Source organism: Anabas testudineus, chromosome 6 (assembly GCF_900324465.2).
Source record: "Anabas testudineus chromosome 6, fAnaTes1.2, whole genome shotgun sequence".
Lineage (NCBI taxonomy): Eukaryota > Metazoa > Chordata > Actinopteri > Anabantiformes > Anabantidae > Anabas > Anabas testudineus.
Window position 1 is genome coordinate 4,531,229 of NC_046615.1, and position 15,367 is coordinate 4,546,595.

Below are 15,367 nucleotides of genomic sequence, written 5' to 3' on the forward strand. Positions count from 1 at the left end.
TTTTCAGTTACAATAAATACCACACTAATAATACTTCCATGGTAGCTCTGTCAACCTTTTGCTGTTACTGACTCTCTAGCTCCTCTTCTTGTCTCCGTCTCTGTGCAGTGTTGTTTTGATGGTAATTTTAATAATAAAAAACTAACTAACTGGGTGTTTTTCAGCTCTGAGCACCTTCAACTTGAATTTTAAGGACACCAAGGACAGAGGAATCTGTAATGTGGGGGAATATATCCCTGGTGATTTTGAAAACTTCCTGAACTGCAATAAAAAAATTACATCCAGCAGGAACCGTAACTTATTGGCCATAAACTGAATTATAAAAGTCAGTACCACAGGTGTTGGAAACATGCTCAGTTCACCACATGAAAAGTCTAGTATCTTGGTGACACCTGCTATGTAGATGCACTGTCTTCTACCAGAAATGGAAACATCACTGTAATGTTCTTATAATATCCCTCTGGTAACTAATAGCCTAATAATATCCTTACAGTGAGCATGTTAGCATGTATTTTATGATATTTATATCTCCTGTGGTGTCAGTGTAGTATTCATACAATATTCCTTCAGGGACTTTTGCGCCCGCTGTAATCAATAGTGAGTTTACTATGACCTGAATGAACTGATGTTATGCAGTCTTTTTCGATGTTACTGTACTACTCCTGACTCTCTAGGGGAGTCCCCCTGCTAGAGTTGGGGATGGGGAGGACACAGAAATAGCCATATCCTCCAACAAATATCAAATCAGACACAGGATGTCATTTTCTCCTCGACCTTGACCCACATTGCGCATATAAAGTTGTCCACTCACTGTGAACTGTCTTTAGCTTACTCATCCTCTGCAGCCTTTTCAGAAATACACAGGAACACATGGCACATGCTGGCACACACACACACTTATTAATTCACTAGAACTCACACACACTCACACGCTGAGATGGAACCATCATGGGGATATTAATGCAGCCAGAGACACAGACGGAGTCAATTGAGCTTTTAATAGAGCAGCTCCTCTCCCTCTCTATATAAATAATACAGCAGTCAGCAAATCTAGATCTAATAGATGATATTGACCTTTGGGGGTGGGAAAAAGGGAGAAAGAGAGTGAGCGACGGGGATAGTGTAAATGGAGCAAGAGGGAAAAGCGGGGGGGGGGGGGGGGGGGGGGGGCAGGGATACATGGAAGTGTCAATAGAAGCAGAGTGCTTAGACAAAGCATCTTAATCAGAGTGCGACAAAGCAGTGATCAGTCACGAGGATGACAGTGTTAGAGAGCCGGAGAGGCCCTGACCCGCGCTGCACTGCAGATAGAGCTGAAAGGCTGGCAGGGCAGCACTGCTCCTCAGAGACACTCTTTGTCTCTTTCTCTCTGTCCCTCCTTACCGGCTGCATTGTGTCTTCTTTCCCCTTTCTATCCTTCGGTTTCTCCCTCTTTCCATTTTGATTACTCTGCTGCTTTACCCCCTTCTCCCTCCTTTCCTTCCTTTTCTCCCTATATTTCTGTCTCTTACCCACCATCTGTCATCTGTTGTCTTCTTCTGTCACCCCCTCCCCTCCCATCTCCCCTTCATTTTCTCTCCCTCAATCCAATTCAAGGAGCTTTATTGGTATCATAAGATGAATTTTACTGTCTCTCTCTTTCTGGAACATTTGTCTTCCACTTACTAATTCTACACTTTTAATGCTACAAAATGCTGCTGCATCCTGTACAGGCAGTACTTCACCAGTCAACTCTGTCACATCAATATTGAAGTCAAGGCCATGTATTCTTTATTACCATGCTCATGAACACGCTGGCTGAAACTGAATGCTACTCATCGCAGGCATCTTTACAAGTACTGTAGAGGTATGAGTGTGGATGTAGAGGCCGTGATAACTCTGACATGGCCTTGAAAGCGACTTTCATGTGTACAGTGACACCATGTGGAATTACCCTGTAACAGATTTGGTCCAGATTTGTTTGACAAAAATTCAAAGTTGGAAATTATGGGAAAGAAGAAAATTATAGTAATGAATTTAAAAAAAGGGTCAAAGATGTGTATAGAGACAAGAACAACAGCTGGTAAAGGTTGAGCCGATTTTACCCACTTTATGTACTGACAGCCGCTTAATCTATTAAAAGCACTTATTAGTTCATTAGATTATTACAACAATATTTATTCCTACATCTGGAAAAGTAATCAGTAACTAAAGCTCTAAAATAAATATTGTGGACGAAATGTGAACAATATTTGAATTTGACTTGTGGAGTAAAAACATAAATAAGCACAGATACCTCAAAGTTGTACTTTAAAATACTTCTTAATGTAACTGAAACACACTTTTTTTTCCACGTTTGCAAATCTTTATCTTTGAATGGATTTATAATATTGACTCTGAGCACTCGAATAAAAACATATGTGTTTTTCCAGTTCCACGATGAAACCCACAAACGTGAGTCTTATATAGGCTATGGTGGCATTGGTGGTAAATATAATATGGCTGTACTGTGTAAGGAATAACCAAACCAGATACAACTGCATGCCTTCACTGAATTAAATGGCTTAGTTGGTCCCCCAGAGATGTCTAAAGACCACCAGGGGTCCCTGAGAATGTCCCAGTGGGACCCCACCACAAAAAGGCATAACAAACTTAAAGACACCCCATAACTGTAATTTCCATATTATTCACATTTCGTTCAAATGTTTCCAGATGGATGCAGAGCTGTCAAATGTTGTGACTTATGGTGTTCCCCTATCATCCTATAAGTAACTGATTTAACCTCAGCATGTGAGGGAGCTGGAGAGGTTCCTCCCACTCTCTAGTACTTTTCCGAGACAGAAGTCAGCACTTTGTCAGAGAAACTTCTCCCTGTATCCAGGAAGTGACGGCGAGAGCTTCACGGGGTCGTAACAAGCCGAAGGAGGTCGTCCAGTCTCCACAGAGAACAAGAAGTTGGTGAAGGAGGAGAGAGGAGGAGAGAGGAGGAGAGAGGAGGAGAGATGCGCTCAAATGTTCACGCACAGATGCACAGGAAGTGGAAGGGTTCGGCCTTCAAAATAACAGCGCACAAACAACTACAAGAGCTGTGTCAGGAGCCATGCTGCCCGTTGATCCATATTATTTGCTGCAGTTTTGTTTTGTTTTGTTTTTACAAAACTTACATGAAGAAAGTCTTAAAAGTAGCAATTAAATTCAGTTTTATATTACAAAATCACGTCAAAAGTCATCTCAAGGCACTTTACAATGTAAGACCTTACAAAATATAACTGTATACAGAATTATTAATTAATAACAATCCCATTTAAGCAGCATGAGGTGACAGTGGAGAAGAAAAACTCCTTTTAAGGGAAGAAACCTCCAGCAGAACCAGGGACAGGGACACACAAAGTTAATGAAATGCAATGGTGGCATTTGGATGGAGAGAGGAGAGGAGAGGAGAGGAGAGGAGAGGAGAGGAGGAGAGGAGGAGAGAGGAGGACAGGAGGAGAGAGGAGAGGAGAGGAGAGGAGAGGAGAGGAGAGGAGAGGAGAGGAGAGGAGAGGAGAGGAAAGGAGAGAGGAGGAGAGGAGGAGAGGAGAGGAGAGAGAGGAGAGAGGAGGAGAGGAGAGGAGAGGAGAGGAGAGGAGAGGAGAGGAGGAGAGAGGAGAGGAGCTCAGCTCAGCTATAGCAGCATGACTAAGGTTCAGAGTTCAGAGAGGAGAGGAGAGGAGAGGAGAGGAAAGGAGAGAGGAGGAGAGGAGAGGAGAGGAGAGGAGGAGAGAGGAGGAGAGGAGAGGAGAGGAGAGGAGGAGAGAGGAGAGGAGAGGAGAGGAGAGGAGAGGAGAGGAGAGGAGAGGAGGAGAGAGGAGAGGAGCTCAGCTCAGCTATAGCAGCATGACTAAGGTTCAGAGTTCAGAGAGGAGAGGAGAGGAGAGGAGAGGAGAGGAGAGGAGAGGAGAGGAGAGAGAGGAGGAGAGGAGAGAGAGGAGAGGAGAGAGGAGAGAGGAGAGGAGAGGAGAGGAGAGGAGAGGAGAGGAGAGAGGAGAGAGGAGAGGAGAGGAGAGGAGAGGAGAGGAGAGGAGAGGAGAGGAGGAGAGAGGAGAGGAGAGGAGAGGAGAGGAGAGGAGAGGAGAGGAGAGGAGGAGAGAGGAGAGGAGAGGAGGAGAGAGGAGAGGAGAGGAGAGGAGAGGAGAGGAGAGGAGGAGGAGAGGAGAGGAGAGGAGGAGAGAGGAGAGGAGCTCAGCTCAGCTATAGCAGCATGACTAAGGTTCAGAGTCACCTGAGCCATCTCTAGAGCTTTCTTTAGCTTTCTTCTTTCAAATTCTACATCCCAAAACACTTTCTGAAGGTTAGATGGCTTTTAAAAAATCATTGATACCTCAAAGAAGTTTTAGATACCTCTGGTGAAATAATCAAGTTAAGAAAGCATCTGTTCACAGACTGAATCCTCCTCATGTGGAGTAAACTGAAGTTCATGTGTAGATTTGGTAAGGTTACCTAACATGTGTTGACTAGTGGACACTGGGACTCCTCCAGGTGCAGTTAGTTTCTATATGACTGTACTTTGCCAGGCTGCAATTACAATAACATTTGTTTAAAAACAGATTCCCTAGAAAGATCAGAGAGGACTAACGCGTTTTATTTTGAAAGGTGAACCGGAACTCGGTGTCCTCGCTGGCCTGGCGCTGTGTGAAGGTGGTCCGTCGAAAAACATCGCCCAGAAAAGCAACTTTGGCCATGACTTAAACTGTGTCTAACACGTGTCAAAACCAAACAGCGACAGTCGCAATTGACACAGAAATGATGCTGACAGGGGAAGTGATGGATTGACTAGTTGGCCGCTCGGGAATAAAGTTGGCAAAGTGCGAGTTGAAAATGGAGAGCCCGGCTGAGTAAGAGTGGGGTGAGGAGGCTGGGCTTGGCAGAGCTGGGGTCCTGCCCTGCTGCTAGCAGGCTAGTTAGCATGCTCCGAGACTCCGCTACCTCGGAGAAGTTGTGAGGTGAGACTCAAAGTTTGTTTTGCAATTGTTATGTCGGGTTTGTGTGTCCAGGGCTTTAGACACTGTCCTCATGTTAACCCGCGTTGACGAGAAAAATGAGCGAGTGGGTTTTTGTTGAAGAGAAAACATTGACTTGAGTAGGGCCTGGCCATTTTTAAAAATCATAGCCAAACTTTAATACAATGGTTCATGTGCAGTATCTACAGGTTTTATTACATATATCCATGTACGTGTCACGGTTTCTTTGTCCGTTTGACTAGTTTCAGCTGTTTTAGAGGGATGTTTCATATAAATCTAAAAGTCCTGTTTGACAAAGAGGATTGAAAAACATTCAGGACTAAAAACCTAAAAAAAAAAAATCAAGCATCATGTAGATTTCCAACACAGTTAGTTTGAAAAAGTGACCATCTGTGGCCGTGCAGTTGTTTCTTACAAAGACAAATCTCTCCCTTGTTTTCTTGGCCAGTTCAAAACATGTCTGGATAGCTGTAATCACATTTTGGCTGAAACTTTCACAATATGGCCTCATCACACAACTTATATACAAAAATGGTTTGGATCGTTTGCTGCCTCGAGCGCTGTCATGCTGTATATTTAGAGCTTAAATGTTAGAAAGCTGCTTGTGTCATGTCTGCGTTAGTGGAGATATGGTGCCAGTGTGTATGCATATGGTGTATTTGATGTGCCTATCTGTAATCACTCAAGATTCACATTTCATCCTGTGTTTTGCATTTCAGACTTTCCCTCCGCCGTTCTCCTGCCTGCGATTCAACGGGGGAGCTGCCTTATCTGTGGCAAGACCACTGCTGACATTGCAGATTCTCCCAATGGATCCAAGCATAGTTGATCTCATTTTCTGTGGAAGTTCCTTTGAATCCTGGCGGTAACTTTCTATTTTTCCTGAAGGCAAACTCACTTAAACTTGGTTTAGAGAAGCTGGATGCCCCAGGCACAGCACTTCTTCCCCTCGACTTGTCATTTTTGTATCTTGAGCAGCTATACTTACTCAACTCATGTAATTTTCTCCATAACATTCAGCCTTTTACGCCATCTGAGATGGGACTATGCTAGCTTTTCCAAGGGGCTTGATATGCATCGCTGCCTGGCGGTTTTGTATCAGGCCCACAGGCACAGGCCCATAGAAGAATATTGTAACAAAAAGACGGCCGGGGATACTGTACACGCTGGACGACTTACAACGTGCTTGCCACAATAGAATCCCCATGTCTTTTCAAACAACTGGATGTATTGTATTGGTTGTTTTCATGAGCTGTGACTGTTGATGCCAGCTCACTGGAGATTGAGTGCTGAGTAATCGACCTAGTTCATGAACTCTCTGTCTGAGTCTGGGTATAGCCTGGATGTTGGATGTCCTGAGAGTGTTGGATCAGCTGTTGCAGTGATGAGGCAGGGCTCCTGGTGGCCTGTGTGGCTGGCTGGGCAGAGGCCCGAGGTGATGTGATGGGGTGCAGGAATAGTAAGGTCCTCCCTGAGCCTCCAGGGGATGTTCAGTTGGACCTGGTCAAAAAGGTAAGCAAAGCACAATGCTGTACCTACTAGGAATGATAATAGTTTTGGATTTGTCAAACAATTAATTGATTCAGTTTGTAATGTTATAAAAGAGCAGAGCTGCAAGAGCATTTATTTTTGGGAAGCTGGAACTGGGAAATTAAATGATTTAACAGTAAATAGAAACTGGAAATTGTTGACAGTTGATATTCTGTTGGTCAGTGATTACACTAACCATTTAAACACTGAATATTCATGACCGCCTCTGAATGCACAATTTTAATGGGATTATTGTACCAACCAGAAAATTCTGATGCATGATGTTTTTGTAGAACAATTGAACAGTCCTGGTTAAACTTTGTGCTGTTTATCTGTTCCTTCCATTCTGTTCATTCACCCCGAGGATGGACACATGAACCAGGACAATTTAAATGTTTTAAACTGAAATTAAATGAAAGTTATTCCATTAACTGATAAGCCAGTTAACAGAAAAGTAACAGTTCAAGTTATTTAAAAACATTAAGATTGTGAGGTTTTGCTGGTCTTTAGTGACATTAGTCTTAATATCTTTAGATTCTGGACTGCCAGACAAACCAGCACATGTTTAGACCAATAGTAGGACCATGAATGTCATCTTGGGAAATTGTGACAGGCACTATTTTCTCAGTGGCTTTAATGAGGTTTTGATCAAGACTTGGATTAGTTTAGTTACTAAGTTAGCTTAGTAAAAAAAAAAAAAACATAACAAATTAAGTGATTAATTGGTAACTGTAGACTGTTAAACCCAGACCAGTAGGAATCTGGAGAACCTTATGATTTACTGCTCAAAGTTAAATCAGTTGAAGTCTGAAGGTGACGTTCCGATTTTAACATTATTTTTATTTAGTTTTCCGTTATTTTCTACAGAGAGAATTATTTGGTTGTGCTGCTCCGTTCTGCGTTTTGCATCTATAATCAACTGTGTTCACGTATTTTTCAGGTTGATCCACTCCAACCCCCGCAGACAGATATCTATAAGCACTTCATACGAGGGGATGGCACTGGAAGCAAGACGGGTGGAGCTGGCAGAGGTGGAGGTGGCAAGGCAGACTCCACTTCCCCACATCAGGCCCAGGCACAAGCTGCCACTCCCACTGCTTCTGCCCAGACCCCCAAGGCCCCCTTGGAACTGTCGGACCCTCAGCGAAAGAAGGTGGCAAAATACCGGGCCAAGTTTGACCCACGGGTCACAGCCAAGTACGACATTAAAGCTCTGATAGGACGTGGAAGTTTTAGCCGTGTTGTTCGCGTGGAACACAAGAGCACGCGACAGCCATACGCCATCAAGATGATCGAGACTCGTTACCGGGAGGGGAGGGAAGTGTGTGAATCAGAGCTTTGTGTTCTCAGACGGGTTCGTCATACCAATATAATCCAGCTGATGGAAGTCTTTGAGACCGCAGAACGTGTCTATATGGTGATGGAGCTGGCCACTGGAGGTGAGCTCTTTGACAGAATAATCGCTCGTGGCTCCTTCACGGAACGGGACGCCACGCGGGTGCTGCAGATGGTGCTGGACGGCGTCAAGTACCTCCACACTTTAGGGATCACTCACCGAGACCTGAAGCCTGAAAACCTGCTGTACTATCACCCGGGAGCAGATTCCAAGATCATCATCACCGACTTCGGTCTGGCAAGCAGCAGGAAAAAGGGAGATGAGTGCCTGATGAAGACTACCTGCGGCACACCAGAGTACATCGCCCCTGAAATCCTGGTGAGGAAGCCCTATACAAATGCCGTGGACATGTGGGCGCTGGGGGTCATATCGTACATCCTGCTGAGTGGAACCATGCCCTTTGAGGACGACAACCGCATGAGGCTCTATCGGCAGATCCTTAAAGGGAAATACAGCTTTTCTGGAGAGGTGAGGATTTACATCCATGTCACACTTCCTCACAGACTCTCACAAACAAACACACACTCCAGCAGACTTCACCCATATTTGGAACACATTCCTCACACCGCATGAGGCTTTGTCAACGGATTTCCAAGAAGTTCAGCTTGTGAGGCGACACAAGCTGAACTCCTCATTTCATGTGCATTTCTATCTCATGGACCTTTTACCCCACGACACTCACTCTCATTTATTTGTGGTCTCTAATGTGCTCTCCCTCTAAGTGTGTGCACAATAATTTATTCTCTATTTGTGTAGCTAGTTGGAGGAATGCTGACTAGTGTGTTCCTTTGTTTCATAGCGTGGGATGTTTATGTTGCCAGAGAGCTTTACAAAAGGGGCCCTTGGTTAATGTTTGCCCCACACACAGCCACTCCAGCGCAAATAACAGCTGAGTAGTTTTGTAATATTTAATAAGGAGCGGTTGAATCATCTCAGTTTTCAGGGGATGAGTCCAGATTTGAACTTCTCAAGTGTCTGACAGGTAAGATAAGTTCAGATCTGACACAGTTAATAACCGAAATCACGTCCAGTGAGTCTGGATTTTAGCTGAGCTCTGCAGATAGTAAAGTAGATCTGCTGGATGAAAACTAAATATGTTCAGGGAGTTGTCTTTGGCAGTAATTCAGAGAGCGTTTCACTGGAATTAACCATTAGGCCTATTCAGTTTAAGGGTGACACGGCAAATATGGATTAAAATGTGCAGTTAGGGTTAAAACAATTTTTTCATAAGAGCAGTGACAGAGCCATCTTTATTCTCTGTGACCATCACTTTGTCTCTTAAACCTGCATTACCAGTTTTACTAGCACTGAATTTAGGTCGAATATTAAGAGTCTCATCTCGGATTTTAGTCTCCTCCAATCTCACAGCAAAATATCAGTGAGCTGAAATATAGAAACTCAGCAAAACTCTAGAGTTTGGTGATCATTCATGTGTGTGTTAGTCACTACTGGTGAATCTTATTCACCTCTTTCACAATAGTAATTTAACCCATTTTTGCCATGTGAACTGTACAACTTTTAAAGGTACATTGTTAAATATTCTTATTTATTAATATTTTATAGTTTTTCATCATATAGCAGTGTATGTATGGTTCTAGAGTTTGGTTCAAGTGCACTCTTGAATGCATTTCAGTTTTAAAATAGGAGTTTACGACCATATTTGCCAGCTCAGTCTTTTTCTGCCTCCAATTTGCTTTTTTGACTGTCAATCTCTGGGACAGTAAATGTATATTTTGCTGCACTTGTGTACACGATACAAACAAGGGACCAACATACAAAACCGGTTCACCATAGTGTGATGTTAAATCAGTAGCCTGAGGATGCTAAGATGCCGTTTGATTATTTGATTTGTCTATAAGAAGTCATTCACTGTAAATCTTGTTAATGTGAAAGTGAAGGACAAGACAGACAGTTCTGTTCTTCCTCTTTATTTACACCAAATTATTTTAAACTTAAGATTCTCAGTTTTTAATCTTTTCCTAGTAGACAGTTAGTTCTGGACAAAACAAACAATATGAAGCAATCAGCTTTAGTTCTAGGAACTGTGTTTTCTATTTTCTGTCATTTTACACACTAAAAGATTGTGAAATAATTGGTTTTCCAGCACCAAGCCGGTGCCAGTAATTGCGGTAATTTTTAATTAATGTGCTTTCTTTGGGGCATCCGGTGACCTTGTGGTTTAGACAGATGTATACTGTAATTGTAACTCGTCTGCTTCAAGTGCAGCAGGAGGTCTTTGTTGCATGTTATACCCTTCTCTCTTGTGCATGTGTTTCCTGTCTGGGCCTCTACTGACACTGTCAAATAATGCCATTAACATTATTTCACACTGGCTGTAAGCATGACTCAGGCATAACTGAGGACTAGAACTATTCATTTCATAACAGTCATTTCATCTCCCTGGGTCCTGAGGCCTCTGACACTTTCAGAAGGTCCTGCCTGAGGGTAAATGAGAGGAGGGGCTGAGGTGGAGCACTGGTGACCACTCTCCCTTTGTGGACATGTGACTTTACAGCTGTGATAAATAATGGTCACATTTACAGCTTCAGTTAAAGAGCCGTCTGGGCATTGTTGTGGGTGAAGAAGAAATGTATGTCTCAGGGTTATATATGTGTCATGTATCTTTAGCCAACACTGGTGATTTACCTGCTGTGTGAAAGGAGGGGCTAGTTGTCTACTGGGAGACTGAAAACACAGCTGGTTGCCAAGCAGGACATCATGTACAAACTGTGTGTGTATGTGGGAAAAGGCACGCAGCATTGATATTCCCCATTTCCATCTATGTAGGGGGTAGAGTTTGACTCACCACCAGTCACTCCTACAAAACAGAGTCCATGTCACGGAAAGAGCTGGCTGCAGTTTTCAAAAACGTTTTCTTTAAAGGGGATTTCATTTGACATTCTTTTTGGGAACATGACATTCTGTTCGTGCAAAACACGAACCACACGGACTAGCACACAGCCATTATTGCGTTTTTAGTAGTGGTACTATTATGATCATTATTATTGCATAGTTGGACAAATTAGACCGCTAACACAGTCGGATGACATTTGTTTTCATCAGAAAACTCAAAGCATACCACTCTGCTGCCCTCTTGTGTCCAGTAGAGAGACCTCTGCTTATAGCAAACAAACTAAATTCTTCAACTATTATTTGAAGTCTGTTTCCCCTCGAGTGCTGCTTCCCTTGGATGATTAAAATCGTGTATGTAGAATGATATCTATGCCAAGTGTGACACCAGAAGACTGTTTGCACATTGATCTGACGACCAAAAGATTCTCTGTGCTCATAACGTTTCAGTTTAACACGTCACAAGCAGGATTTTGTAACATCACGACTGGAAACCAAACACAGGCAAATATGTAACTTACGCAGTTGTGATGTGGAAACTCTGGGTCACACACACACACACACACACATACAGAGAACAGGCTTTTTAAGTGAAATCCAGAAACATCTTGCATTCAGCAGTTAAATTTCTGAAATGAGCAGGATCGGCATATTCGTGGATCCATTTCTTCAGGAAGGGCGAAGGAGTAGATGCGTGGAATCGTTAACAAGTTGAAGTTTTTGTGGAAAACCAAACCGGGCACAAAGCAGACTGTTTTTGTCTGATGTAAAATACAGAATGTCTGGAGGAACTCTGACATATTTGGGACGTATCTTATGATGATGATGATGAAAGAATGTTGTTTTAGGAAATTCTCGTTATCAAATTTGACTTTCCACAGAGAGAGCACAGGTAGACCTAACAACATTAGCGAACCACTATTTTAGGTTACATCAGTGTCATTTGTATACAACAGTCTTGTCTCACATTTGTCTCCTCTCTCTAGCCGTGGCCCAGCGTTTCCAACCTGGCTAAAGACTTTGTGGAACGAATTCTAACGGTGGACCCCAGCGAGCGGCTCACAGCTGGCCAGGCACTCAAGCACCCCTGGATTGTCAGCATGGCTGCTTCCTCCTCCATGAAGAACTTACAGCGCTGTATATCTCAAAACCTCTTGAAGCGGGCATCGTCACGGTGCCACAGCACCAAGTCATCCCAGTCCACGCGTTCCAGCCGCTCCACCAAGTCCAACAAAGCGCGGCGGGTGCGGGAGAAGGAGCTGCGCGAGCTGAACCGCCGCTATCAGCAGCAGTACAATGGCTGAGATGTGGACTGTGACTGTGGGAAGTGATTCTAACCCTCTTAAACCTTGAGGGAAGCAACGCTACAATGAGCAGACTTTTCCAGTGACTTCCACCGTTCCTGCCAGTGTTAGAGGCCAAAATGGCTTCAAGTCCTAAACCGTTGCCTTAAGAAAAGAGGACAATGACATGACTAAGTCAGTGACTAACAGGCAAAGGTAAAGTAATGCTGCCGTCATAGGACATGTCAGTAGTGACTCCTGAACTATAAAGACAATGAAGTGAAAGAATTCAGTGTCTCCTGATGAGAACGCAGGACACACTAGTGAACTATTGTACTGCAACGGTTACATCATCTCCCCGTCCACTCCTTCACTGTTTCTTTGGCAGAATGGTGCACTCCACTCCTCTCCTTTTGTTTTTCAATCCCTGTGTCTCTACATATTTATTTATTATTGTTGACATGATTATTAGCCTCCATTCACACGGTCACTGGATAATGACCTTCCACAAGGATCTGTTGAGCAGAGTTCTGGGTTACTGACATTTCTAAGAAGAAACTGATAGCCTTAGTGAAGCAAAGTGGGAAAACCAAATTCCCCTCACTCAACCTGATTGAAAATTGCTGTGAATTTATTATTGTACTAATTGTGTGGGCAATGGAAACACACTGCATCATAACCACACCGCTGAAGGCCACAATGATCGTGTATGTTTTGTAATTTTTCTTCCAAGTTTAGCAAAAATTGCCATTATTGCTCTAGTAATACCATTGTTCTAAAGTTGTTGAAAGATTGTGAAACTGTTTCTCTGTCAGTGTTTAATTTTAAATGTACTGCATCAGATAATAGGCCGCACAGCCACACTCACACAGTATTAGACTTATACTGACTCTGCTAAGAGTCGGCCCCATTGTATAGCAGTATTCAGTCAAAATGGTGTGTGGCTGTCTGGAGTGTTTAGTGGTCTTACAGGGAGAATGGCACATTATAGAGAGCTGCTGCTGGCGGTTGCACCAGCTCTTTGTATATTCAAACAAGTCATTTAAGTGTGTACTTAGTGAAGACTGACACATTACTGGGCTCCGAGATGAACAGAGTAACACCCAATCACCAACTACCCGGTGGAACTGCTGCTTAATTGACTAACTAAGCATCTGGTGATGATAGAGTGGAGGATAATCAACATATCTGACCCAGCACTGCGTAAAATGGTGTAAAGTGGGAAGACTTTTGTGAATTACACGTCACTAAAATAAAATAATACCTTACATTACTAAGGGGTTAGCATAATGAGAGCTTTTTCACTTAATAAAATAAATCCAACCACATTTACCTTTAATTTACAAACATTGTTTGTCCCCTACAATCATATATTTTCAGACGTTATATTAGCAGTTGTGCTGCTAGTAACGATTTGCACATGTCTTCCTCTCCTACAATTTGGCACAGTGAATCTGTGGCCACCAGGTAGATCATAGCTACTGAACAGTAAACATGACTTTACTCACAGATTTGTTTATAGATTTTACAAAAAGCCGGTGCAACCCAAACCTGAAGACCTGCCACCGAATGTGAAGAGACAGCTAGTGGAACACCATTAAGCTTTTTAGTAAAATGTACAATCCAGGAGAAGGCAGGCTCCCAAGGAGCAGAGGAGTCTTTGGCTACGGAGCATAGGTCACTTCCCTTAGTGTTCAGTGGCTGCACAGTACAAAACTTCAGGCAGGTTGTGCCTGAATCATCTCCCAACCAAAACGAAGGAAACCACTGAAGAGAATGTGGAGCATGTAGAGTTGAATCAATTACCCAGTAATCTATATGATTTTTATGTTTCACAGAGACCAAGCATGTGCAGCCATAGAGTATTACGTTATATACGTATACGTTTTCTCTTAGTATGGAAGTGTTTTTTTATTGTAAGTGCACTTAATTCCTAGTAAATTCCAAAGCCTCTCTTAGAAAACAACTCGCGTTTATCTAATCCCAGATCAAATCAGCTTTTTTTCAGTTGTAACCAGTAAAACACCTATCATGTGGATAGTGAGCGTCTTTACTTGATAAGGTATTGTGACTCCTTATCTTTTTACTTATCTGACAAAGCACTTCATGTACAAAGTTGTTGATCATTTTATTTGTCGGACCTGTTCGCTGCGTTTTAAATGTGTTTCACCCATTGAGAAGTCTCCTGGAGTTAAGGAGGTGGTACAGTGTGGTTTTCTACTCCTAATGAGTACTTTGCTGTGATCTTCCCCAGACTCGTAAAGTTTGCTGTTGTTGTGAACGTTTTGACACATACTGGAAGCCTAACCGAGCCATGTCAGCTGACCTCAGTTTTTCCTTTTTTTGTATCCCCCACTCCTCTTTTTATTTTCATTAATTCATGTAATATTGTGGTACCTTTTTGAATTTCCCTCTCTTCCTTTGTCCCACTGCTGTCACATGTCCCGATGTCTCACCTCTTGGTGAGAATAAATTGCTTTAGTTTAAAAGGCGATAAGTGAGGCTGGGATGACTACACTTAAATCCTCATGCTGCACAATTTGAGAGGTACTTCATAAAGAAAAGTGTCTTTAAAAAGTCATGTAGTTTCCTCCTTCGCAAGGAAAACAGCTGTGGTTGTTTAAAGACACATTTTGTGTGAAGTACCCCTTAAAAGTGTCACACTTTCACCGTCATGAAGTATAATGGGGAAGCCTTAATTCTGGTAGTTCGATTATTTGATTGTTATAGTGCTTAGCATCTTTGTGACAAACATTTTTAACCTGTAATATCAGATTTAAAAGTTACAGTCACAAAGTAATCATTTGGATTGGATGGTTGAATTAGTCAGCAGCGCTGTTGAGTGCCTATTTTATACTACATTCAATGAATAACCAAATCAGTTCATTAGAAAGTATTTGCAGAATGTCAGCACACCTTCCTTTTGTTTTGGTTTATGTGATTTTTATATAAATGCTGTCTTAAATGAAGTAGCCAACTCAACACTGTTACCTGAAAACAGTTTTTCATCTTTTGTTACTGTGTGCCAGAATGAATAACACTTTGATTCTTGTACCATTAACTTTTTTTTTTTTTTTTTTTTAAGATGTATGTGCCAATAAAACACTCAAACCTGACTTGTGACATTGCATTTGGACTTGTATACTTTCCCCTGACAGAGGAAGGCATGTTTGGGATTGATCCAACATATCTAAGAATGTATGTATTAGTGAATAATAAGCACCGCTGTCAGGGCATTATAGTACTTGAAAGAATATAAATGATGCATATTACCAACAAACCAATATTGGAATCACCTCTGAAAAAGCACTAAGGGAATATTGATCACA

The 15,367-nt window shown here is 42.5% G+C and overlaps 1 protein-coding gene across 1 annotated transcript; it reads left to right on the forward strand.

Annotated features, from left to right (window-relative positions):
* The first annotated feature begins 4,626 nt into the window (after nucleotides 1-4,626).
* pskh1 (protein serine kinase H1) lies at nucleotides 4,627-15,136 on the forward strand. The gene is made up of 4 exons (XM_026365800.1): nucleotides 4,627-4,961; nucleotides 5,699-6,491; nucleotides 7,450-8,373; nucleotides 11,742-15,136. The coding sequence occupies exons 2-4, from the start codon at nucleotides 6,423-6,425 to the stop codon at nucleotides 12,057-12,059; spliced, it is 1,311 nt and encodes a 436-aa protein (XP_026221585.1). The 5' UTR covers nucleotides 4,627-4,961; nucleotides 5,699-6,422; the 3' UTR covers nucleotides 12,060-15,136.
* The last annotated feature ends 231 nt before the right edge of the window (nucleotides 15,137-15,367 follow it).